At 36.3% G+C, this 27,757-nt stretch overlaps 1 protein-coding gene across 2 annotated transcripts; it reads left to right on the top strand.

Moving 5' to 3' along the window:
- LOC129270677 (choline transporter-like protein 1) lies at positions 1 to 27,241 on the top strand. 2 transcript variants are annotated; one of them, XM_054907984.2, is made up of 8 exons: positions 1 to 184; positions 8,282 to 8,374; positions 11,212 to 11,304; positions 16,543 to 16,685; positions 17,593 to 17,805; positions 19,139 to 19,305; positions 20,191 to 20,280; positions 22,766 to 27,241. In XM_054907984.2, the coding sequence occupies exons 2-8, from the start codon at positions 8,342 to 8,344 to the stop codon at positions 22,966 to 22,968; spliced, it is 942 nt and encodes a 313-aa protein (XP_054763959.2). In that variant the 5' UTR covers positions 1 to 184; positions 8,282 to 8,341; the 3' UTR covers positions 22,969 to 27,241. The 2 variants fall into 2 exon arrangements, with proteins under 2 accessions (XP_054763959.2, XP_063962730.1); XM_064106660.1 differs by lacking the exon at positions 1 to 184 and adding an exon at positions 2,119 to 2,178 and having other exon boundaries at positions 22,766 to 22,983.
- Positions 27,242 to 27,757: the final 516 nt, after the last annotated feature.

Raw genomic sequence — 27,757 nt, 5'->3', positions numbered from 1 at the left:
ATGTACCAGCTGATCAAACAATTCACATGAATAATTCATGTATCATAGCGTTTCCATGTACGGAAAAAGTTCCGGCCGACTAACGTTTATAACGCAAGCGCCTGGCCGGCCGGCGCGGCTCCGAGGCCGAGGATCTAGGAACGATCGACGAGGACAGCGGTTTGTGTTTTCGAAGCACTTTCAGGTAAATTCTGACAATTTTTTCCCATGGTTTTACCATGTTTACTATTTGAATTAACTGTTCTCCCAGAACTTCTGGTTTTAGTTTTCGTGTTTAATAATTTCATATGGAAGGTCGTGTAACGTTATTGTTAATTCTGTTCATCTCATCTCAAGACAATCAAGCACCATTCACAACGCGACGTTAAACTACGGTCTACGTAATCCAGCCCCACCCAGCCTGACTCCCGGCCAGCGAGCTCCGGCCCGCGACTCGTCCGTGTAATACTAGTACTAGTACCGGTATAGGGCCTAGGGCTAGGCGGACATAAGCTCTCCAAAATGGGGTAGAATGGGGTCGCAATAGCACTCAAAATAAAAGGGGGAAATATAAATTATGCACTTACCTCGATTACCGTATATATTATGGATGAAGGTCTATCGTGAGACACAGAATCCTGACATCAAGGGCAAGGCACCCAAGGCCAAGGGTTCATTAAATTCAAGCCATAGAAGTCGTGTGTTGTGGACCCAAGAAGTGAGATCCCAGCACGCGCGACCCACTAGTTAGAAATCCACTGCCAAACGCGGTTCGTGGTGCGAGGTTAGTATACTAATGCTAACCTCGCAATACGTGTGAGTGGGGCAAGGCACAAACTGGACCCTCAACCCCTCAAGAGGCTCAAGGCTAAAAAAAAAGGAAAAGTTCTGTCTTGTTCGTTCTTTTGTTTTGTAGCCGTAGGTATGTGACAAAAAAATGAAGATCATAAAATATCAATAAATTTGGTATCATTTGAAAGCTCTTAAAAAAGACCTTTCAAATGATACCAAGTCCAAGAACTCCAATTTTCATCAAGAAATTTGAAGTTATTCCAGTTTAAGTCGCGCATATTCATCAAAATTTGTGGTCATTGTCTGGGCAAGTCGACTCCAAGAAAAGGTCACCCTAGTAGTAGAAGGCAAAATTTCATCTTTAAGAAGTTATCTTTGGTGGGGTAAGAAAGCCCAAATGTTGAATTCTAAAATTTTTAAAATTTAGAAATTGATAATATGCATATTTATGCTAATTTGGGGCACCTAATTTGTATAATTGGTAAAATGGGTGTTGCGTATGGGACAATTATAAAAACTCATAGAAAATATAAAAAAGCTTGTGAGATTTAGTTATATGTGAGACATGGACCCCCTAACATCTTATTACTTATGGGGAAAAAGTGGTGTCAATACTGTCATCTAATTAAATATATGCAAATTAGGTCTTCTCCAAGGATGGAATGTCCCGTACGTAACATTTTGAGGATGTTTTTTAAAGTTATTTTTCACAATACTGTAAGCCGGGCTTGGGTGGTAGTATGGGTTGGGGTTCAAGTACTCGGTCAGGACATGCAACCATAGACAGGAAGTAGGGGTGGGTCAGCCATTTATTGAAAGCCGGGTAGATCATACAAAACAAGGAAAAACCCCTGTAAATAAGGGAATAATATGTATACAATGAATGTAATAGTTCATCAATACTGATCCAAGATCACATGATTATCATATTATATCTTGATAATTGTATTTCATCAATCATTAATTTGTATTTCATTAATCAAATGCATGATGATATATGTAATCATGGATTTAATTCAATAACCCATAGAAATTATTAAACAAAAATTGCATGCAGATATACATTAATTCATTTCTTGCTCATAAGGCTATAACATTACTAAGAAGAATTATTGATCACTTTTCAATGAAGTCTTGATTATTACAAAAAAATATATATTCCAATTAACCAATTATAATAATAACAATGACACAGCACTGATTAAATCATTCTTTTTAAGCACATTATAATATCATAATATTTAAACAATTATTGCCTTATTATCATACATGTACATGTAAATCATAACAAAATAAGAATAACTTGGCCATCCTACCAACTAACTCACCCTACTATAGGCCAAGAGATAACAGGGTACATCCACCAAGCCACCCTTCGGAGATTTCACTCGGCATCGGCCATACATGGTACGTCAAATGCAATTCCCTAAAAATTGACATAACAAAATTAACTAGTATGGTTTTTGTCTCACCTGCATAGCAGTGTGAGACTATAGGCGCCGTTTTTCTGACGGCGGCGGCGTCAACACCAAATCTTAACCGAAGGTTAAGTTTTTGAAATGACAGCATAACTTAGAAAGTATATGGACCTAGTTCATGAAACTTGGCCATAAGGTTAATCAAGTAATACTGAACATCCTGCCTGAGTTTCATGTCACATGACTAAGGTCAAAGGTCATTTAGGGTCAATGAACTAAGACCATGTTGGGGGAATCACACTGATCTCTCCACTAACTGGATATGCGGGGAGGGTCCTTTGTTTGAAGCCCGCGAGTTCTATTGTCCGCCATACCAGTTCCCCCAAAAGGAACGCGATCGCTCCACTAGCATGTGCATTGTGAGCGATACGCTAGCTGTCTGCACACTGAAGCTCTCATTGCTTTTCATACAAAACTTCATATATTTAAGGTGCCAGAATTCGCAATTTTCTTGAAACCATGGTACATTCCCAGTACATTTCGGAAACATAATTTTGAAGGGGTTGGTGTTTTTCTCACCTAAGGAAGAATGGATGAAATCCTTGACTTGTCTAGGGGTATTTTGGAGGTTTGCCAAATAACATCTTAGGGATAGGGCGAGGACTTTCTAGGTTATGCAGGCTTATAACACTGGGCTTGAAACCCCCCGTTGCGAGCGCAAGTGCAGTGGCACAGAACTTGGTAGACACGCCGTCGCGAAATTAATCAACACTTTCAAAAGATCGATGTAGAGATCAAGACTTTGGAAATTATGGAGTAAAATCGGAATTTAAATGTGAATAAATCATTTTGCTGTAAGTAAATGAGTTGGACATTATTAATTTATTATCAATCCATTCCTTTGGCTTTGTCATTATTAACGTGATCTTTGAATAATTTTCTCAATTCGCTCTATGACAGTGTCATCAGAAAAACATTCAAATTAATTCATGTAGTCGATGTAGCTAAGTGGGATGAGATTAAATTAGATTTCGATCAAATTTTGATATTATTTTTGACAAAATAAGTGACAATAGCAACTGAAATTCGTAATAATCTAAATTACATTGCCCAACCCAGTAACCCACGATACCCCTCTCCCCTCACCTGTTTTGAGCGCATTTACTACCATTTTAAAGACGTAAATAATGGGAGCAATGCGATACGCAAATGCGAGGTAAACATCTTCGCGCTTCCCACAAAAGAGATTGGGCCTCGAGTCGAGATCGTATCGTATATAGCGTAGTAGTAAGTGAGTCAAAGAAATCCCGGGAAGAAATCGTGGAGGAAATAATCGACAAGTTTATTTTAGGATCTGAAAAGCAGATTGTTTTTTTAAATATAGTATTCAGTTTTTGTGTAGATCTAGGCCTGTTTTACAGTTGTCGGGGAAGTTCACAGTTGGCGGATTTGCCCTGAAAATTTTCAGGGTTGTCGGCGCCCGCCAACCGTGACGCGTGGTATTTAGATGGTCTACTGATATTTTATTATTTTATTTCCAAAACAACCACTTGCCCAATCGGGCAATTGACTTTGAGAAATGCTTGCCCGCACGTCATTTTCACTTGCCTTGGGCAAGCGGGTTTGTCGCAACCTGCATATGTAACGGCACATCTTTTCTCTCTAAAAGGTCATATGTCACAATTTTTTGCATGATTTTTCCTCTCCTAGATGTCTACATGTACCATCATGAGGGTATTCAATCTAATCAAAGTCATTTAACACTATTTTTCAGGTCATTAAAGCCTCTGAAATGTCCCATACGTAACACGTTCAAATTCTTGGACTTGCCCGTCTTTAATGTAAAGTCAATGGAATACAAAACCGATTTTTGTGACCATTTTGTGTGACCATTTTGAACCCAAGCCTTCAACAGGCTTTAACTTCTTTGTTTTTGAGCCCTTTGAAGTAATTTTATACATGTAGGTATCAATGGAAAGGTGAAAGAAAGCTCAATTGATGTGTAATCATGTCACTTTGTAATTTTTCTTCTTAATATATATGTAAAATAATTTCTTACTATTAATTTTAATTAATTATGCAAATTACGCAAAATAACAATTACTCGCATCTTTTTTGGCAAATGAAGGTGATTATGATAATTTTATAGTTGGCATCAAAACAGCATCATGTAGATAATTTCCTCAATGAATTTAAAGTATTGTTTTTGTCATTTCTAATGTATTTCTTTGTTTTTCTGATATAAATTACAAGCTCTTTTTATATGCCCGACTCGACGTGACGTATTATGGTATCACGCTCAGTGTCCATCCGTCTGTCCGTCCGTCCGTCTGTCCGTTAACTTTTCCTTGTAAACGCGATAACTTTAGTTTGACTTAACCTAGGCTCATATAATTTGGTGTGTATGATACTAGCATAAATCCCAGGAAGCCTATTGATTTTGAGGTCAAAAGGTCAAAGGTCAAGGTCACAGTGACATATTTTCATCTTACCCTTCTGCAGTCCTTGTAAATGCTATAACTTCAGTTTAACTTAACCTAGACTCCTATAATTTAATGTGTATGATACTAGCATGGATCCCAGGAAGCCTATTTACATGTATTTTGAGGTCCAAAGGTCAAGGTCACAGTGACATATTTTCATCTTACCCTTCTGCAGTCCTTGTAAATGCGATATTAAACTTCAGTTTAACTTATAAATAGGAGAATGAAGCCTTTGGAATAAGATAGCTTGTGTGAAAACAGAAAAATCAAAGAAACAGACTAACGAAAGTTTGAGAAAAATCAGACAAATAATGAAAAAGTTATGAGCATTTGAATGTTACGATTACTAATGCTATGGAGATCCTCACATTGGCAGTGCGACAAAGATGTGTGATGTCACTTGTGAACAACTCTCCCCATTACTTTAAAACTGCTTCTTATATTACATCTATCAGTAGATCACATGTTCTTTCTATATGAGGGCCTGTAATACAGATTTTTAAAGAATACATCATGGATAAAGAGTTTGTATCACCATTATAAGAAAAAGCAAAAAGAAACATTTGGGGGGTATTTTATAGTCCATCAAAGGGAAAGTTGTTCACATGTGACATCACACATCCTTGTTGCATTGCCAATGGGAGGATCTCCATAGCATTATTATTACTGGAGTGTTGTGGCCCAGTGGCATAATTTCCTTCAGCAAGAAATTCATCCATATTGTGCTGCACCCAACCCAGGTGAGGTGAATGGGTACCTGGCAGGAATTTATTCCTTGAAATGCCTGTGCACTGTAATCTTAGTAATTACTGCTGCCAAGCTACAGCTGGGGTAATAATATCCAAGTCCTTTGGAAGCGCATACTCCATAGAGACATTATTCATAATTGTGATATGCGCTATACAATAACTGTTTATTATTATTATTATTACATGTATTAGTGATTGCAATATTCAAATACTCATAACTTTCTCATTATTTGTCCGATTTCTCTCAAACTTTCTTTGTTTTTATTCTTTGATTTTTGTGTTTCGACACAAGCCTAATTGTTCGAAAGGTTTCATTCCCCTTTATACTAGGCTCATATAATTTGGTGTGTATGATACAAGCATGGATCCCAGGAAGCCTATTGATTTTGAGGTCAAAAGTCAACGTCACAGTGACATATTTTCATCTTACCCTTCTGCAGTCCTTGTAAACGCAATAACTTCAGTTTAACTTAACCTAGGCTCATATAATTTGATGTGTATGATACTAGCATGGATCCTAGGAAGCCTATTTATTTTGAGGTCCAAAGGTCAAGGTCACACTGACATGTTTTCATCTTACCCTGCTGCAGTCCTTGTAAATGCAATAACTTTTAGTTTAACTTATCCTAGGATCATATAATTTGGTGTGTATGATACTAGCATAAATCACAGGAAGCCTATCGATTTTATGGTCAAAGAGTCAAGGTCACAATGACATATTACCCTTTTGCAGTCCTTGTAAACACAATAACTTTAGTTTAACTTATCCTCTAGGATCATATAATTTGGTGTGTATGATACTAGCATAAATCCCAGGAAGCCTATTGATTTTAAGGTCAAGGTCACAGTGACATGTTACCCTTTTGCAGTCCTTGTAAACACGATAACTTCAGTTTAACTTAACCTAGGCTCATATAATTTGGTGTGTATGATACTAGCATGGATCCTAGGAAGCCTATTGATTGTGAGGTCAAAAGGTCAAAGGTCAAGTTTACACTGACATGTTTTCATCTTACCCTGCTGCAGTCCTTGTAAACGCAATAACTTTAGTTTAACTTCTCCTAGGATCATATAATTTGGTGTGTATGATACTAGCATAAATCACAGGAAGCCTATTGATTTTAAAGTCAAAAGGTCAAGGTCATAGTGACATATTACCCTTTTGCAGTCCTTGTAAACACGATAACTTCAGTTTACCTTAACCTAGGATCATATAATTTGGTGTGTATGATACTAGCATGAATCCCAGGAAGACTATTGATTTTAAAGTCAAAAGGTGAAAGGTCAAGGTCACAGTGACATATTTTCATCTTACCCTTCTGAAGTCCTTGTTAATGTGATAACTTTAGTTGAACTTAACCTAGGCTCATATAAGTTGGTGTGTATGATACTAGCATAGATCCTAGCAATATTCTATTGATTTTGAGGTCAGAAGGTCAAAGGTGAAGTCGCCATCTTCCGCTTTTCTTGCTTGACCAATATCTCCATTTTCCGTGTTACAGGCGGGCGTATTATGTGCTTGCCTTAGCGACACTCTTGTCTTAATTATGGCTTAATAATGAAGTCACTGAATGTGGTATTTTAGTATGAGTCCCTTTATGTATATACATGTATGGAAATACCCACATGTGAGATTTGAAGCTCGTCTGAATTTTTGTCTTAAGTGTTTCATTGGGAGCTTTTGTTGCAGGAACAAATGTCATAGAATCATGATATCTAATTAAGGTCCTTTATTGTATCCTAACATTGGCTACAAAGTTTCTTTACTTCTGATGACAGAATTGTTACCTACATGTATGTCACGATGTTGAGTTGAATCTATGATTTCAGATATTAAAGGGGAAGTTCACTCTGAAGAAAAGGTTGTTGTAAAAATAGCAGGAAAATGATAAACAATTCAGTTTCAGTTTCAGTTTGGTTTATTTTTATATCTCATAAAATATCAAATACAATGTAACGTCCATCGAAAGACAGTAAATCATTCATAATCAAATAATACAATACATCACCATAATTCATAATAAATCAGACAAATGTTATACAATTGAACGTTTGGATTGGAGACAGATATATCAATAAGATGAGAATATGAAGGGCAAACTATTCAAAAAGCAGAGCTTGTAATTTATAGTTTCCCTATTAATAAAATTATGAGTAATTGTCAACTTGTTTTAATATCAATATGTTACAAGAAAAGAAAGAGTAAGAGAGAGAGAAAAAAAAAAAATATATATATATATTTCCTTAAAAAAACGAGAGAAAGTAGGAGACAAAAGGAAAAAAAACAAAGGGAGGTGGAATGACAATAGTCAAGAGGAACACTATGGAGCCGATGAATTGTCGTTTAGATATTTGTTCAAAATATAAATTTTCAATTTACGTTTAAAAGCATATATATTGGTGAAGGTTTTAGGAAAATTAATTAAAGATTAAGAAAGTTATTATAATTTTAAGTCTTGGATTTTTGACTTAATAAACAGGCAGCCGCCCCATATTTTATTTAATATAAAGTGCTAAAATTTCAATTTTTCAATAGTTTGTGATGACTTATTTTTGTTTTCTCTTTAGGGATGGGTAAGAAATGATTTGTCTATTGATATATTGAAAGTACTTAAAAACACTGTCAAATTTCAGAGAAAATAACATTTGATTGATTTATTTCATACAATTTGTTGGAAAATTTCTTGCATACAGTATGACATCAAGTAAAATTGTAATGACTTTTTTTATTCGTTGATGGAATTTTCTCAAACCTTGGGCAATATTATTTTTTCTGCTATTTTTGAAATAAACTTTTTGTCAGGGTGAACTTTCCCTTTAACAATGCATAACGATCACTTCCTTTCTTTCCTATCTATAGCAATCAAGCCCTTGGTGTTTTAATCTACTCAGGAGTTGCCAATTTGCATAGCAAACAACCATGGGGTGTGCTTGCCTTGGATCACCTACAGATGTGAGTCACGCGTTTACTCATCAATCATACCCAACAGCCAACTTTCCAAGTGGAAAATAATGTTCATAGTCATTCAAAAATTGAGAATTTAAAGGACAAGTCCACCCCAACGAAAAGTTGCTTTGAAGAAAAAGAGAAAAATCCAACAAGCATAACACTGAAAATTTCATCAAAATCGGATGTAAAATAAGAAGTTATAACATATTAAAGTTTCGCTTAATTTTACAAAACAGTTTATACGCACATCGTGGTCAATTTACAAATGAGGAAACTGATGACGTCATCCACTCACTATTTCTTTTGTTTTTTATTATATGAATTATGGAATATTCTAATTTCATCCTCATTGTCAAGTGAAACAATGATTTATTCCTCCCTGAACATGTGGAATTAGCATTCTTTGATACTACATGTATATGGTTCAGTCAAGTTGGTCCCTATTGTCAAATCTTTAACAAATGAAATATTGTATAATTCAAACAATAGAAAACAAAAGAAATAGTGAGTGATGGACATCATTGACTGACTCTTTTGCATGTCACCGATTTGTGCATCACTGTTTTGTGAAAAATAAGTGAAACCTTAAAATGCAATAACTTTCTTATTTTACATCTGATTTTTATGAAATTTTCAGCGTTATGCTTGTTCGATTTTTCTCTAAATATTCAAGTCAACATTTTTCTGGATGCAAAGAGGATGCAATATGTAAAAAAATATGATACCATCCGTTCAAAAACGCTAGATGCATGTGTTGTGTACTCATTGCATACCAGCGTAGAAAATACATGAGCGTGACGGGCGATTTCGCCATCATTATTATAATAGCCCAAATTGCCCCTAAAATGCTCCCAAAATGCATGCTTTGGGGTGATCATTCTTTCTAAAGTCACCCAAAGATTTGGTCCAAACAATATTCAAGATTATTTAGAAAATCAATATTTAAACCATGGCAGAAGCAGTACTGCCAACCAGTACGTTTTAGCCGTATTTAGTACGTTTTTGCAACCAAAATACGGCCTGGTACGTTTTTTCATTGAAAAATATGGTTTTTTTTACTAAATCGTAATTTATTGAGCGCGACGGGCGATATTTCGGTTTTTAAACTAAGTGGTCATTAGACCAATTGGATATTAGACCAAGTGGAAATTAGACCAAATGTTAATTAGACCATTGACGATTAGACGAAATGAAAATTAGACCAAGTGGATATTAGGCGAAGTGGAAATTAGACCAAGTGGTGTTAAACCAACTGGTAATAAGACTAAATGGTTTTAACCCATCTGCTCATGAGACATATTGGATATAAGATCAAGTGGGAATTAGACGAATTGGATCTTAGACCAAGTGAGAATAACCCAACTGGTTATCAGACCAAGTGGGAATTAGACGAATTGGATCTTAGACCAAGTGAGAATTAGCCCAACTGGTTATTAGACCAAGTGGGAACTTGGTCTAAATTACAATATTTCTGTTTTTTTTTCACAAGTAAGCGAGACAACATCGCTTTATGTCTTTTCTTAGTCCTTCCAGGACTTTACACAAGTATGGTGTACGGTATCTACATGTACTCCTGCGATGAAGTGTTTAGTCATGAAGGCAATGCAATGTTCCCTTTATGAAGTTGATAAAGTGTGCATGATTGTTTGAAGTTAATTTTCATTACATTTTTGCTCTCATGATGGAAGTTTATTGTGGGCACCCACAACTGAATTCCAGGCACTCAAAATTATAAGATCCGGGTTCATGGACGGACCCCCTATACAGTGCGTATCAAAAAAAAGTTTACACTTTGAAAAAGCCCTGGGAATTAAAAAATATACAACATACAGTATGGGTAATTTTTTCACATATATTCTTGGGTTTGGGTCTCATCTATCCAATGAAAGTAAAAGTTATTACAGGATGTTACACTTGAGTGAGCACTGCCCATTTTTGTAAAGCTCGCAGAAATCTGTTTGCGCAGAAATGCTCGTTTTCACGCTGTGTCAAGGGGGAAGGGCGAAATCAAACTTACCCTGCGAAACATTTCTCATACATTTCCCTTGCAATTTTAGTCAATTGAAATAAAATGGATACATCCAAGCGTTTTGTAACAATTTTGCCACCCAAATTGAAATGTCAACACTTAGTAAGCACAACCTTTACCCTTTTTGTGCCAGCTGGATCTGAGGACATAACTGAATCTGAACAAAAGTTTATATCAGACATATCCAGCATTTTTTCACTAAGTTTTTATCATATAAGTGGGTTTACATTTCATTTTTCATGTAATACTTGTTTCTCCACACTTTTACCAAGCTTGACAATGACTAACAAAATAAAAATCAAGCCTGAGCCATTTCATGTAAATCACAGCTCAGTGTAAAGCAATTATCGTCACGATGGCCTCGGTGTGTGGGGGAGTGGGATGGGGTGCAATGCATTCTTCGAAGTGTTTAGGGCAAGGAAACAAGTTAAAAAGGTAAAATATATCTTCAAATCACGTTTACTAGCTAAATTCCACGTGTTCTTCATGATGAAGGTCTACTTTTATTCACATAACTATTTCAAGGTTCTGCGCAAATCATTTTTCACTAACTTTTCAAAAGTAAGTGGTGCTCACTCAAGCAGAAATATTTTTCGACAGTTATATCGTCATTTGCCTAAATGGATCTGTACCAATGTTAAAATGTGGAAAAATCTTCAGAATATTACAAATGTATAAGTTTACAGGATTTTTTCTAAGTGTAAACTTTTTTTTGATATGCACTGTAGAAAGCTAATGACAAGCCCTGCATATAAAGTAATATGCACATTAATTTTACTTGATATATTTGTGTTCTTGTTGTTATTTAAAGGAGCCGGATTCAGGGCGTCTGAACCCGAAGAAGGAGAGACACTGCACAGACATTCTATGTACGCTCCTCTTCATTTGTTTCTGGATTGGCATGGTATGTTTTAGAGTATTCTTCATCTTGTGTTCCAAGGATAGAAGAGGGTAGGGGTTTAATTGAAAAATGTACATTTACTGTCATTTGTTTATGTTGAAACATGGTACATGTAATTTTTATCAGGGGTTGGAGATGGGTGGAAGTGCATGGGTCAGACAACTACATGTAGGTCTTGACACCCCCTAGAGTTCTATATACATGTAATTTAAAAAAAAAATTTTTGCTTGATGATTTGTGAGGAAAATGTGTCCCCCTGGTAAATCCTATACACACTCGTGGTAGTGCTGTAACTGAACCGAATGGAATTTACTTTTTTTGTCAAGTGCTTTTAGCATGTTAATGGAAAAGTGCATAAATATTTAATGTATGTACATGTATGAAGTTCATGTCAAGCTTATTGATTTTGCCAATATAGCTTGGAAGGAAATACTATGAATTATGACATAATTAACACCTCTATAGGTTTACATGCAGTGATTGTGCAAAAATAAAAATTCAACACAAAATATTTTTTAAATCCACTATGAATGATCCTGCCTCTTCTCTTATTCAATTGTGATCAATTTTAGAATATTTTAGCCATAAATTTATATTTTTTTCTTCATAAAATAGGAGGATATTTGAACCTAAACTCTGTGTATAAGAGTTCATAAATAAGTATATGATCGTAATAATAATAAGCCATAATCGATTTGTGTTTAACTTTATGCTTACTTAATTTCCAGGGAAATATAATAACATAACAAATTCTAAAATGGAACTTAACAATATACATGTACACGGTGACAGCCTACGAGACCGACTTTTTTCCCCTTCATCGGGTGCCGCGGTCTAGTGGTTTCAGGCGCTGCAGCAGCATAACAGGTGCCTGTTATCAGAGGGGTGAGGGGGCAGAGAGAAATATTTCCCAGTAATCCCGTCTAGAATTAGTGACATAACTAGGATTTCAGTTGAGGGAGCAGTAGTGAGCACGGGAAGCGAGTTCCGGGAGGGGGGGGGGGGCTGGGCGAGAAGCGCGGAAGGTCCGATGTTCCTTTGAATTGCTCCTTATCTGCTCTCGCTCATCTTAATACGTCCTCTGCCTGTTATCGGAGGGGGGGGGCAGAGCAAAAAAATTTCCCGGTAACTAAGGTCAGTGGTTTTGCTAGGATTTCATTTTAGGGGGCAGTAGTGAGCATGCGAAGTGTGCGAAACACTTAATAATTAGTGTGTGAAAGGCGCTCCATATTATAAGGGGAGTTTTCCCCCTCCCGCTGGAAGCTCCGATGTTTTCTTCGAATTGTTCCTTGCCTGCTCCCGCTCTTCTTACGTTCTCTGCCTGTTAACTGAGAGGGGGAGAGAGAGAAAAATTTCGAATTGTGGAAGCTCCAACGTTTCTTGTCTGCATCCGCTCTTCTTACATTTTCTGCCTGAAATGGGGAGGGGCACAGCAAAATATTTCCCATTAACTATTAAGTCTAAATTAGTGGCGAAGCTAGGATTTAATTCAAGGGGGGCAGTAGTCAGCACGCGAAGCATGTGAAACACTTACTGAGTGCGCAAAACGCGTTCCGGGGGGGGGGGGGGGATGCATGGAGGGAGAAGCTGTGACGATCCCCTGAACTATTCCTTGTCTGCTCTCGCTTGTCTTACATTCTCCTATACCTTTTTATTTTCTCGCTCACATTTCCCCCTTCTTTTTTTTGGGGGGGAGGGGGTTGACGTTTGCTTTTTTGCTACGAGGGTGTAATCAATTAATAAATATAATTCATTTATTTATTCATTCATTCATTCATTCAATTATTCATTGATAGATTCCTATATGTTGGCTCTACCCCCCCCCCAAATAAAACAGGCAGAGGACGTATGAAGATGAGTGGGAGCAGACAAGGAACGATTCACAGGAACGTCGGAGCTTCCACGCTTCTCACGGGGTACACTCCCACTCCCTGCATCCCCCCCCCCCAGGGAGCGTGCTTCCCATGCTCACTACCGCCCCTAAACTGAAATCCCATCTATGTCACTAATTCTAGATGAAGTTACCAGGAAATACCGTAAGTAACGGACAATAAACCGCACCCCCAACTTTGGACACAAAAAAATCATCACACTCTCTTTCTAAATCCTTCTCTTGTTTGAGATACCAAGAAACAAAGAGTAAGTTAAATATTTCAAAGTATCAAAACAGATTACAGGTAAAAGGAAATCTGCTGTTCTTGATCATTTCATTTACAAATTATAGCAAGAAAGAAAGGTTCCGACATTATCGGCCACTTACACACTCACCTCACACTGTATACACACACACAAAGTACGATACGGTACTGGTACATCACATCATGATATCATCAAATTATGCTACAGCTACCGTGTCTTTCCCGGCGTAGGAGAGGAAGAAACATTCACATTTCCCGCATCACAACCTCACTATCACTTTCAGAATTTGTCTAGCATTCGATGTATTAGCATGAATTTTGGATACGGGATTACAGGAAGGTTCAAGAAACAAAGAAATTGGCTTTTTTTTTTCAGTTGTTTTTTTACGGCTTCGTGCCATCTTATGAAAAGCAAACAAGAAAGAAAAAATAAGCTGGCATGCTCGCGTGCGGGTAGCGTAAAATTTCGTAACGGGACTAGACTTTGGGGGAGGGCCTAGGGAGGGGGTAAAATTAATAGCGCCAGCTTAAGTCGCACTATAAACACATGCATGCAAGCTCTCACTCTCGCTCGGCTAGTGACAAAGTATTACCGAGTATGCTTGGCATCTGTTTGAACTAAGCCAGGGAACTTCACTGCTTTGTATCAATGACTTTAGAATAAAGTAGGAATTAGTATCATGAAGGTGCATTTGTTAATCAAACTTTTATGGACAATATTTGATTAAGATCGTAATAATCGCTTACCATTACCCACGGCTCATACCCCTCTAAATGACATTGCCCTATGCGGCTACGCCTGGCCACTCGATGTGTTATGAACTGGCAGACGTCTACGGTACATGTTCGGAAGGGGTTACGACGGGTTGCTAATTATTATTTTCTTGAGTCTTTCTCGGTTTCTCTAACGTTGTCATCATAACAGACATCAAACATCATGTTAGCTGTAGATATAAAATAAACCAAAACCAATTTCCCTGTGAATAACCTTCGTTCAGGGGGAAATGGACTTGGTTTTTTTTCAGGCTGACTCAGACCTATCACCATGTATAAACCGCATCCCCAACTTTTGTTTCTATCCTGCCGAGAAAAAGGTGCGGTTAATAGACTGTTACTTACGGTATTTGGCTCTGCTCCCTCCCCCCTCTGATAACAGGCATATGCCGCTGCAACAAGGCGCCTTAAACTACTCGGCACCTGATGAAGAAAAAAAAAAAATTAAAAAGTCGGTCTCAAATCATGGGCCTTTGGTCAAGTGGTCGGACCACCATGTACACAATAAAATAAACAGCATCCACTGCCTGGGGATGACCTAAAAGAAATTATTTCTGTGTAAATGTTCTCATTGGATGTTCTAAAATTCAATGCAAACAAAATAGACAGCTCATACACGATAACAGTAAGAGGAAAGAAACAATATGGAAAGACATGCTTATTGCGTTTGTCAGGAAACCATTAAATTATAACTTCTAGTATGATAATATGCCAATGGTAGTCTTTACTTGACAGGAAAAAGAAGAATAATTAGAATTTTCAATATGCTTTTATAATTGGAGGTACATGAATGTCGCAGAGAATATTATGTGACTTCAGCACTTTGAAAAGGCCAAACCAATGCATCAAGATATAAGTAAGAAGTGCAAGTGTATTCATAATATACAAGCATGTAAACTTCAAACAATAGGTTCTTGCAAATTCATGAGAAAAAGTGAAGAAAAGAATGTGTCCTAAAACTGTTAAAATGGTACAAGGAATATCATAGAGAGTTAGAGACAATGTAAGTCTTTTTATCAAAATAAATATATCATTCTATTGTGTAGAGATGACAAAATAACTCATGATATATAGAGAATACACTCAATTCAAAATGAAAAAATTAGTTAAGCTGCTTTGTACCACTTCTATTGATTGAATATGAACAGAAATACTGTGTATTCCAAAATAGGATGTTGAAGTAAACAATATAATTTCTTTAGGATTACTGGGTTTCTAGAGCCTAAATACTGACATAAAATTCTTACTCACAACTGAGAAAGAAAATTTATTTTTACCTTCTGAAATGTCCATGTCAGTATTATTTTCAAAAAGATATATAAACAAAATGATAAAATGAGGTTATGAAAAGAGTTCTCAAGAAGAGAAAAGATTACTTCATTATAGCAATGCAATGCAATGCAACAACCCTAGATGCATGCAGGAAATTTTTTTCTTCCTCCTCCTTTATCTTCTTCTGTTTCTCATGTTTGATTTAACATATGTAGTGCGTCAATACTATTGATAAATGACTGCTTTTTATTCGCCTGTCCTAGACGGGACGTACTGTACATGTATTATGGTATCACGCTCAGTGTCCGTCCGTCTAGCTGTATGTATGTCCATTATTTTTTCCTTGTAAACGCGATAAATTCAGTTTGACTTTATTAGGCTCATATAATTTGGTGTGTATGATACTAACATGGATCCCAGGAAGCCTATTGATTTTTAGGTCAAAAGGTCAAAGGTCAAGTCGCAACCTTTGACTTTTCTTGCTTGACCAATAACTCCATTTTCCGCGTTACAGGTAGGCGTATTATGTGCTCGCCCTAGCAACACTCTTGTTTAATTTACAAATTAAAAAAAAATAATAATAAATGTATCTGATGTCTACCCTAATTTAGTTTGGTCTGGACATTATTTTAGGGTTCTTATCACATGTACATTGAAAAATTGTAGTATCAAAAAGTTTTCCAATGTTTTTTTTTTTTTTAAATATTCTACATGTATTTCTTTCTTTCTCAACTTTGTTTTTTATGTATTTTTTTATGGAAACTATTGGTGATACTATTTCAGTCACAATTAACAAAAATAACAATTGCTTTTAATCAGTATAAGTAAAAATAATGCTACAGTTGTGAATTTTCGGTACATACATGTACAGTAGACCATGTATTGAATTTGTATGTATGAAATCTTATTTTTGAGTCATTTTTAATTTGATATGCACTTAGGAAATTTTGCATTTCTTTGAAACCGTGTACCTGGGTGTTTAATATAATATGCTACTGCCAGATATACCTTAAAAAAAAATGTCATTACCTTTTTCATTTCATTTTTCTTCTTACAGTTCTTGATAGCTGGTTATGCTGTTGTATTTGGTAATGTACTAAGGGTTGTTTTTGGCTATGATAGCTATGGCAATGTTTGTGGACAGATGAACAAACCGATAGAGAATGTAAGCCTGTCTGGAATGGACATGACAGACCGACCGTAAGTTATTCTTCTCCCCCATACACATTTTTTTTTTGGTGTGCCATTATGTTTTCCTGTTATTGTACAAGAAAAAACTCATTCAGAAGTTTTTTGTAGCACTTGTATGTTTCATTGACAGGAAGTCTGTTTGAGGTTACTTCCTTTAGAACAGGAAAGGAATTATTGCATTCATGTCAACCATAGCCTAATTAAACAAGAACCGTCCCTGTTTTTTTTGGGGGGGGGTGGGGGATGGGGCATTTTTGAATAAATAATAAATTTGAGAAGTAAAAAAAAATAATAAAAAAATTATCAACCCAAATATAAGGTCAAAATAGATTTGAGAAGCAAAAAAAAAAAAAAGGGTTATCAAAAAACACGTTTTATTTCGATTTTGAATATTGTATTTCTTTCCATCAGAAAAGAACAGAAGTAGTAGGGGGGGAACATTTGATATTATGTCCCCCCTACTATTTTGAGTTGGGGGGACGCGTCCATTTCCGCCCATGCATATTATGATGATGGCATTTTAATGGTAGTATTTTGGTATTAATCATCTTAAGTAATATTTCTAGTCTCACTTGAAAGGGACCACTTTATTGATGAGGTTGTATTGTTGGAATTTTTGTTTAACTCTTTGTGTGTTGACCCATAAACCCTCTGTGTGTTACATTATTTAGCAATGAACCCTTCTACTCTCTATTATTTAGACAGCTATAACTTTTATCGGAACCTTAAAGGAAATGTTGTGTAGTAAACTTGTAATTTTGATGGGCTTTCTTGTCATGTGTGAATCTATTACATTACTGTAATAAAGCATTGCAAATCATTTTTGTCTCACCTGCATAGCAGAGCACAGACTATAGGCGCCGCCATGCCTGCCAACCTACATTAATGATAAGAATGATGTGTCTTTGTCCCTTAGATTTGTCTTCTTCATGGATGTACGATATCCCAAGGATTCCCTTGAGGTCTGTGTGAGCAAGTGTCCTAACAGGGTGCTAAACTCAACCACTGACTACAAGACTTTTGCAGAGGAAACTGATTCAAAAATCTGCGATTACCCTGTTGATGTAGCAGACTATGAAACTGCAGCAGTTGGCATCAATGGACCATGCCCCAATGTTGTCTTTGCCAGGTTTGTGCTTCTTGAAAAATTGACGTTTATTGGATAATTTCAATCAAGATACCTGGTATAATGGACAAGTATTTTTGAAAAAAAGCTTGTTTAGTCTTAACTCTGTGGAGCGTTGTGGCCTAGTGGATTAGTCTTCTGACTTTGAAATAGAGGGTCATGGGTTCGAATCCCAGCCATGGCGTAATTTCCTTCAGCAAGAAACTCATCCACATTGTGCTGCACTCAACCCAGGTGAGGTGAATGGGTACCCGTAAGAACGAAATTCCTTGCATGCTTGAGTGCCTAGGCAGCTCAGCTAAAGCCGGGGTAATAATAATAGCAGGGCCCGCTGGTAGAACAGTTTTCGAATCTGAAGTGGCTTCCCTGGGGAAATATACCTACATGTATATTATTATTGTTATTATTATCATTAACTCTGTAAATGGGTTGTCACATCTGATGTGTGTATGGCTAACTATTTTAATATCCATAAAAAAAAAAAAACTTACATTCTTGAATGAAGAATTGATATCTAGAGAGTCATTTTGTGTTTAACAAATATGGTAATTCTTGGTATCGAGAATCGAATTTCAGATATCAAGAAAAAGGATAATATGATAAATGTCTACCTAGATATACATCAATGTACAGTGTATGCTTGACAAAAGGTCATATTATCACGTGATAGTCCTCTTGGTCTTAGAGCATTTAAGAGGTCAGTAGGAATGGAAGTGATACATAGATCCTTTAATGTCTTGCTCAGAAATAAAAGCTTCCAGAACAATTGTGTTCTCTAGGCTTAGAAGAAATTTGTTACATGTATTTTCTTCACAATGATCTTGGAAGTATTCCTTTCTATTTATTTCATTTTGTTTTATTTTAGTTTTTATTTTTATTTACATGTATTTAAATTACATTTTTAGGTGATCTGTCAGCATGACAGATCACGTCTTAAAGGATGCTCCGGACTGAAGATATTTTTATACCTCAATAAATAGAGTTAAATTCACAGAGCAAAGTGCTGAAAATTTTATCAAAATCGGATAACAAATAACGAAGTTATTGAATTTTAAAGATTTGCATTATTCCGCCTTCCCCTACTGTTTTCAGTGGAAGCTCAACATAGGAAATCTATTTGGGAATCAGAGTTTAATCCTCAATCAGTGCATTCCCTGGAACAAACTTAGCTGTCTGAGGGGTGTTTGGCGAAGGTACATGTATAAGTGATATTTTCTAAGTTACATAGTAAATATTTCATCACCACATTAATCAGATCATACTCATTTGACTTGGTCTACTACCGGTCTGACTACACCCTTTAACATCTGCCTAATTTCCATTCATTCTTTTTTAGTAACCCCATCATCAATCGATGTGTTCCTCAGGATCTTTTTGTCATTGCCAAGGAGTACATTGAGAATATCATCTCATTCTTGAATGCCTCTGAGCTCCTATCCAAGGCATTAGTTGACCTCTATATGGCCAGATGGATCATCCTTGCTCTTTGTGCTGTATCACTTGGTAAGTAATAACATCTGTCTATAAACACCACAAGTTCTCTTTCTCTTGAATACATGAATAACCTTTTCCATTGGAACATGAATATGTCCATAAATGCTACATTTCTTGTCTTCTTCTGGTGGTCTTTATATACAGGCTTCACTTTATATTTTATGTGCTGTCATACTAGATCATCAGTCAGTGTTAGTTTGTATTGATAAATGATATTTGGACTGTTAATTTTTAGAACAATGGAATTATTTTTTTAACTTTAATTTGACACAAGCGATGTACTCTGAGAATTGGATGTACATTTTTTGTCTTTTTTGTGAGCGCTATGATCACACTTTTTGGCCTCAGCTGGTGCTTTTGAAAACTTTTTTATTTTTATTTCATGACTACATGTATCATCTCATTCTTGCGAGAAATAAGAACTGTTCAAAAGACTAACTTTAAAGTTTGCTCATTGATACATGTGTTAATGACAGTATTCTGAATATATTTTGGGGTCACAAATTTAAAGGTCACAGAGGTCATTGCATGTATTTACACTGAAACCTCTTGTTCTTATGATAATCAAAGAATTGTTTGAGAGATCAACTTCAAGCATGGATCATCTCTGCATATAAGAGTGATGATGATATGATTAGATATAGGGGATCACAGAAGTTGTTTGAAAATTCAGAAGTAATTTTTCTTTTAATTCCTTATATAGCAATGACAAAGGCATAAAAATCAACTGGTAGTACATGTAGATTAAAATCCATCTGCTTGTGAGTTCTCAAAATGAAAGATTTATTTTATTAAAAGTTACCCATGTGCCTCCACATTGATTTTCTGTTACAAATATGAAACGGGGTTGCATTTTAATCTGATTGTGCTTGTTTTGTCTTGTTATTTCAACAGTCCTGTCCTTTATCATGGTGGTTTTAATCCATCTAGTAGCTCAAGTCGTAGTGTGGATCATCTACTTTGTTTCTGTCATCGGTTCTATCGGTAAGGTTAAAGGAAAATAAAACCCTTGAGCAGTAATAATAATAGAAGGTATTTGTAATGCGCCAAATCCACTCGCCAGAGTGCCCAAGGCACAGTGAAAGAAAGAAAGAGAGAGAAAAGTACAAACATATTAATAATAGATTCAGGAACAATAAAGAGTAGGAAGCATTGAATAGACGCATCTTAAGAAGCCCGTACCCCCCCCCCCCATGTCTTGACAGATTTGAGAACAACTTGGAACCAGAGTTGGATGAATGTACTTGTAGAGACCTGACAGAAGTGTATTTGTTAATTAGCAGAACCATTAATTTCTTGGAATATAAGGAATACTTTAACCAATGTAGAGATTTTAGAATGGATGTGATATGAACATGTTTTTTTTTTTTATATACATGTAGGTGCTGCAGTGTACTAGAGCTTTTGGAATTTAGAGAACTGGGTTTTTGGTAAATTGTAAAGCAAGGAATTCCCGAAATCAAGTCATGAAGAAATAATTCGGGTTTGGTTCGGCAGACTTCAGAATTCTTTTTCTGAACTTTGGTTTGGTTCGGGGTTCGGCAGTGTATGACTTAATAAATTACAAAAAACAGAAAAAAGAAAGATCAATAGCCCTGAACCACATTCTGACACGTACTTGAAACAAAAAAGAATGGACTTAAAAATTGTTGCATTATTATTATTTTTTTTTAAATAGTAAAATTCCTATCTATAATCATTTCAAATTAAATAAAATTACCAAAGAAAAAAAAAAGAAAATGAGAGAATGAGGATAGAAAGAACATAATGTTTTTTAGATGATTATTTCATGTACATTGTGATCGATTACAATGTCTTAACAAACACAGCTACCCCGATCAGAGAGTGTGATCGATTACAATGTCATAACAAACACAGCTACCCCGATCGGAGATTGTGATCGATTACAATGTCATAACAAACACAGCTACCCCGATCGGAGTGTGTTGACCTCCACTCAACTGCTATTATACTGGTAAACTTAATATTCCCAAAAATATGAAACGTTTTCCAAAGTCTATATTTTCTTTAAAGTGGTTTAATCTGGTCAATTAATTCCTCTAAATTAATTATCAGTCCATTCTTGGTCCTGAAAGAACGATGCTAAGTGACTTCAAACGCATTTCCAACACAAAAATTATTACATTGGACTGTACTTTGTATTTAGTGTTGTAAAAGCACCTGGCAACGATCATTCAAGACCAAGACCGAACTCATAAATTATCGTTTTATTTTCAGTAATTGATGAGATTAAACCACTTTTTATATGCCCATCCTACGGAACGTGTTATGGTATTACGCTCAGTGTCCGTTCGTCTGTCTGTCTGTCTGTCCGTCCGTTAACTTTTCCTTGTAAACGCGATAACTTCAGTTTAGCTTTATATACTAAGCTTAATAAAATTTGGTGTGTATGATACTAGCATGGCTCCCAGGAAGCCTATTGATTTTGAGGTCAAAAGGTCAAGGTCACAGTGACATGCTTTCATCTTACCCTTCTGCAGTCCTTGTAAACGCGATAACTTCAGTTTAACTTAATCTAAGCTCATATAATTTGGTGTGTATGATACTACATTTGTAGCATGGGTCCCAGGAAGCCTATTGATTTTGAGGTAAAAAGGTTAAAGTTCAAGTCGCCCCCTTTGACTTTTCTTGCTTGACAAATAACTCCATTTTCCACGTTACAGGTGGGCGTATTATGTGCTCGCCCTAGCAACATTAATGTTTAAACCTTTTTGAGCAATTTTGGGTCTGACATGCGCTTACAAATTTTGCATAATATTGGAACCCTGTACTTAGGTGTCACAAATTTGGTCTCATAAGATGCACAAGACTTGAAAGTAAAAAGTCACCGCTTGGCACGGTGAAAAATACATGACAAAAGAGAAGTGACAAAATTTGTTGAATGTTCAATTCAAAACAATTCAGCATTTATTTCCAAAAATGAAAGCATTAATACATTTTCAAAAATTTGAACAATACTTTGGAGGTAAGCAGAGCTTGTGACGAGTGTACCGTGACGTATACTAGTAGACATTAAAGACATTATACATGAAAAAAATTATTCCTACAAAGTACAATACATAACAAACATAACAAATAAACTTTAAAAAGGGTCAAGCGGTCAGGGTTAAAGAGACAATGAATCACTAAGTTTGAATAATATGAAATAGATTTGTCTAGTTCGGAAAGGGCACACAATAAAAGACAACAGAGGTGCAAAGCTGGCACCTCTTTATTAAAGAATGACCAGCCATGATAAATATTCAGAGTTCAGCAAGGCCATTCATGTTCTTCCCATTTTGGGCTTTTTCAGGTTTTATATTGTACAGCTCATATGGGGCATTAACATGCTCTAACTTTATTTTTTTGTCCCAGTGAATAAGACTAACTGGCATCCTTGATTATCATTTTGAATATCATTGACTTTCTTATTATCCTTTTGAACTTGTTTATTTCACTGTTTCCATAGCTGGTACTGCAGTTCTGTGGTGGACTTATGTAATGAAGAAGAAAGCTTTGGATGCAGTAGAGCCTGCAATGCAGCTTGATGCAGATGTGCGAAATGTGAAGGCTTTTCTTGGTTTCTCCATTGCTGCTACTGTCTTCACTGTAAGTCACATGACATACTCTCATTCAATCATATCATGCCAGCTCCATGGTTTCCTGGGATAGTCATACATGACCCCCAGCCCCAAAGTGAAATTTCAAATTTTTATTACATGTAAGTTTGAAAAGCAGATCCTTAACCTAAGATTGATGTATACTGTGCCAAAATTGAGCAACAATAAACCACACAAGTCCTTGATTGAATGCAGAATAAATTCAGTAAGATATATTCAGTGAATTAGTCTTCTGACTTTGAAACAGAGGGTCGTGGGTTCGATTCCCAGCCATGGCGTAATTTCCTTCAGCAAGAAATTCATCCACATTGTGCTGCACTCAACCCAGGTGAGGTGAATGGGTACCTGGCAGGAATTTATTCCTTGAAATGCCACTTCGCTGTAAAAGGCTGCGGGGCTAAAGCCAGGGTAATAATATCCAAGTCCTTTGGAAGCGCATAGGGACGTTATGACATAATGTGATATGCGCTATACAAGAACTGCGTTACTATTATTATTAAGAATAAGGTGACAACAATATAAGGATTATGGGGTTCACTCAAGCATAAGATGAGCAAACTGAGCAATCTCAGATATTGTTTATGGGGTTCACTCAAGCATTAGATGAGCAAACTGAGCAATCCCAGATATGTATTATGGGTTCACTCAAGCATTAGATGAGCAAACTGGGTAATCTCAGATATGTATTATGGGTTCGCTCAAGCATTAGATGAGCAAACTGGGTAATCTCAGATATGGATTATGGGTTCACTCAAGCATTAGATGAGCAAACTGGGTAATCTCAGATATGGATTATGGGGTTCACTCAAGCATTAGATGAGCAAACTGTGTAATCTCAGATATGTATTATGGGTTCGCTCAAGCATTAGATGAGCAAACTGGGTAATCTCAGATACATGTATGTATTATGGGTTCACTCAAGCATTAGATGAGCAAACTGGGTAATCTCAGATATGTATTATGGGTTCGCTCAAGCATTAGATGAGCAAACTGGGTAATCTCAGATATGGATTATGGGTTCACTCAAGCATTAGATGAGCAAACTGGGTAATCTCAGATATGTATTATGGGGTTCACTCAAGCATTAGATGAGCAAACTGGGTAATCTCAGATATGTATTATGGGTTCACTCAAGCATTAGATGAGCAAACTGGGTAATCTCAGATATGTATTATGGGTTCACTCAAGCATTAGATGAGCAAACTGGGTAATCTCAGATATGTATTATGGGTTCACTCAAGCATTAGATGAGCAAACTGGGTAATCTCAGATATGGATTATGGGTTCACTCAAGCATTAGATGAGCAAACTGGGTAATCTCAGATATGTATTATGGGTTCACTCAAGCATTAGATGAGCAAACTGGGTAATCTCAGATATTGATTATGGGTTCACTCAAGCATTAGATGAGCAAACTGGGTAATCTCAGCTATGTATTATGGGTTCACTCAAGCATTAGATGAGCAAACTGGGTAATCTCAGATATGGATTATGGGGTTCACTCAAGCATTAGATGAGCAAACTGGGTAATCTCAGATATGTATTATGGGTTCGCTCAAGCATTAGATGAGCAAACTGGGTAATCTCAGATATGGATTATGGGGTTAACTCAAGCATTAGATGAGCAAACTGGGTAATCTCAGATATGTATTATGGGTTCACTCAAGCATTAGATGAGCAAACTGGGTAATCTCAGATATGTATTATGGGGTTCACTCAAGCATTAGATGAGCAAACTGGGTAATCTCAGATATGTATTATGGGTTCACTCAAGCATTAGATGAGCAAACTGGGTAATCTCAGATATTGATTATGGGTTCACTCAAGCATTAGATGAGCAAACTGGGTAATCTCAGATATGTATTATGGGTTCACTCAAGCATTAGATGAGCAAACTGGGTAATCTCAGATATGTATTATGGGTTCACTCAAGCATTAGATGAGCAAACTGGGTAATCTCAGATATGGATTATGGGTTCGCTCAAGCGTTAGATGAGCAAACTGGGTAATCTCAGATATGTATTATGGGTTCACTCAAGCATTAGATGAGCAAACTGGGTAATCTCAGATATGTATTATGGGTTCACTCAAGCATTAGATGAGCAAACTGGGTAATCTCAGATATGTATTATGGGTTCACTCAAGCATTAGATGAGCAAACTGGGTAATCTCAGATATGTATTATGGGTTCACTCAAGCATTAGATGAGCAAACTGGGTAATCTCAGATATGTATTATGGGGTTCACTCAAGCATTAGATGAGCAAACTGGGTAATCTCAGATATGTATTATGGGTTCACTCAAGCATTAGATGAGCAAACTGGGTAATCTCAGATATGTATTATGGGTTCACTCAAGCATTAGATGAGCAAACTGGGTAATCTCAGATATGTATTATGGGTTCACTCAAGCATTAGATGAGCAAACTGGGTAATCTCAGATATGTATTATGGGTTCACTCAAGCATTAGATGAGCAAACTGGGTAATCTCAGATATGGATTATGGGGTTCACTCAAGCATTAGATGAGCAAACTGTGTAATCTCAGATATGTATTATGGGTTCGCTCAAGCATTAGATGAGCAAACTGGGTAATCTCAGATATGGATTATGGGGTTAACTCAAGCATTAGATGAGCAAACTGGGTAATCTCAGATATGGATTATGGGGTTATCTCAAGCATTAGATGAGCAAACTGGGTAATCTCAGATATGGATTATGGGGTTCACTCAAGCATTAGATGAGCAAACTGGGTAATCTCAGATATGTATTATGGGTTCACTCAAGCATTAGATGAGCAAACTGGGTAATCTCAGATACATGTATGTATTATGGGTTCACTCAAGCATTAGATGAGCAAACTGGGTAATCTCAGATATGGATTATGGGGTTCACTCAAGCATTAGATGAGCAAACTGTGTAATCTCAGATATGTATTATGGGTTCGCTCAAGCATTAGATGAGCAAACTGGGTAATTTCAGATACATGTATGTATTATGGGTTCACTCAAGCATTAGATGAGCAAACTGGGTAATCTCAGATATGTATTATGGGTTCGCTCAAGCATTAGATGAGCAAACTGGGTAATCTCAGATATGTATTATGGGTTCGCTCAAGCATTAGATGAGCAAACTGGGTAATCTCAGATATGTATTATGGGTTCGCTCAAGCATTAGATGAGCAAACTGGGTAATCTCAGATATGTATTATGGGTTCGCTCAAGCATTAGATGAGCAAACTGGGTAATCTCAGATATGTATTATGGGGTTCACTCAAGCATTAGATGAGCAAACTGGGTAATCTCAGATATGTATTATGGGTTCGCTCAAGCATTAGATGAGCAAACTGGGTAATCTCAGATATGTATTATGGGTTCGCTCAAGCATTAGATGAGCAAACTGTGTAATCTCAGATATGTATTATGGGGTTCACTCAAGCATTAGATGAGCAAACTGGGTAATCTCAGATATGGATTATGGGTTCGCTCAAGCGTTAGATGAGCAAACTGGGTAATCTCAGATATGTATTATGGGTTCGCTCAAGCATTAGATGAGCAAACTGGGTAATCTCAGATATGGATTATGGGGTTCACTCAAGCATTAGATGAGCAAACTGTGTAATCTCAGATATGTATTATGGGTTCGCTCAAGCATTAGATGAGCAAACTGGGTAATCTCAGATATGTATTATGGGGTTCACTCAAGCATTAGATGAGCAAACTGGGTAATCTCAGATATTGATTATGGGGTTCACTCAAGCATTAGATGAGCAAACTGGGCAATCTCAGATATGGATTATGGGTTCACTCAAGCATTAGATGAGCAAACTGGGCAATCTCAGATATTGATTAAAAATGGGGTTCACTCAAGCATTAGATGAGCAAACTCGGTAATCTCAGATATGGATTATGGGTTCGCTCAAGCATTAGATGAGCAAACTGAGCAATCTTGGTCCATGCAAATCTGGAGAAAATGATGTCAAAGAAACTCTTGGATATTGTGTTCCATTTATCAGTGTAGAAGTTTCACGGTGCATCATTTATTTTTCTATTGGCATATGTTTGTCTTTGCCATCTTCAGGAGGAATGTCAGGTATTCCATGAAGCCTATGCACTGACTCATTCTTCGCATTAAGATCCTTCAGATTATATATTTAATTTTTCAACTTTATTTAACTTTTTGAACAATATGAAGGTGAAAATTCAATCTTTCAAATAAACTAAGGAAGATCGCCATAGCCATACAGGAGTGGTACGGATGATGCAAGAACACATTTGCTTTTATTATAAAGGGGTACTCTAGGCTGAAATAATATGGTGTGAACAGATAAAGAAAAATCAGATTAACAAAACACTGAAAATTTGATCAAGTTCATACAAGGAATGACAAAGTTATTACAACTTATTTCAGTAAAACAGTTCTATGCATGTCTTCATGAATGTTCAATGAGTATATTGATGGTGTCATATCCCCTCTTGTATGTATTTTATTATATGATATTATGTTTATCAAATTTTGTCCTCCAAGAATTCAAAATATTGGGTATGTGATACATGTACATCTATGAATTCAATCTTATGATTAATTGCAAAGCTTAAAATTTATAGTCATTCTTGTGAATCCAAAGACAGAAAAATTTGGAACGGAAATGTCCAAACCCAAGAAATGAGAGAAGTTGACTTCCAGTGCTGATTATGATAATATTTCAGTGATCACAATATTTATTACTTGAAGCCATTCAAAATATTGATCAATTAGGTATGACCCTTTTTTATTTGCCTCTCAATCAAATGATTTTTCTGTAGCAATTATTGATATCCTTTTAGAATTCATAGCGACCAA

Source organism: Lytechinus pictus, chromosome 11, assembly GCF_037042905.1.
Source record: "Lytechinus pictus isolate F3 Inbred chromosome 11, Lp3.0, whole genome shotgun sequence".
Taxonomy (NCBI): domain Eukaryota; kingdom Metazoa; phylum Echinodermata; class Echinoidea; order Temnopleuroida; family Toxopneustidae; genus Lytechinus; species Lytechinus pictus.
The sequence above is the reverse complement of the archived record's forward strand: the minus strand, read 5'-3'. Positions and strand labels throughout refer to the sequence as shown.

Coding starts and splice junctions, on each gene's coding strand:
- LOC129270677 (XM_054907984.2), top strand. CDS start 8,342: ATGGGGTGTGCTTGCCTTGGATCACCTACAGAT. Junction 11,305..16,542: donor TTTGTTTCTGGATTGGCATG/GTATGTTTTAGA, acceptor TTCTTCTTACAG/TTCTTGATAGCTGGTTATGC. Junction 20,281..22,765: donor TTCTGTCATCGGTTCTATCG/GTAAGGTTAAAG, acceptor CTGTTTCCATAG/CTGGTACTGCAGTTCTGTGG.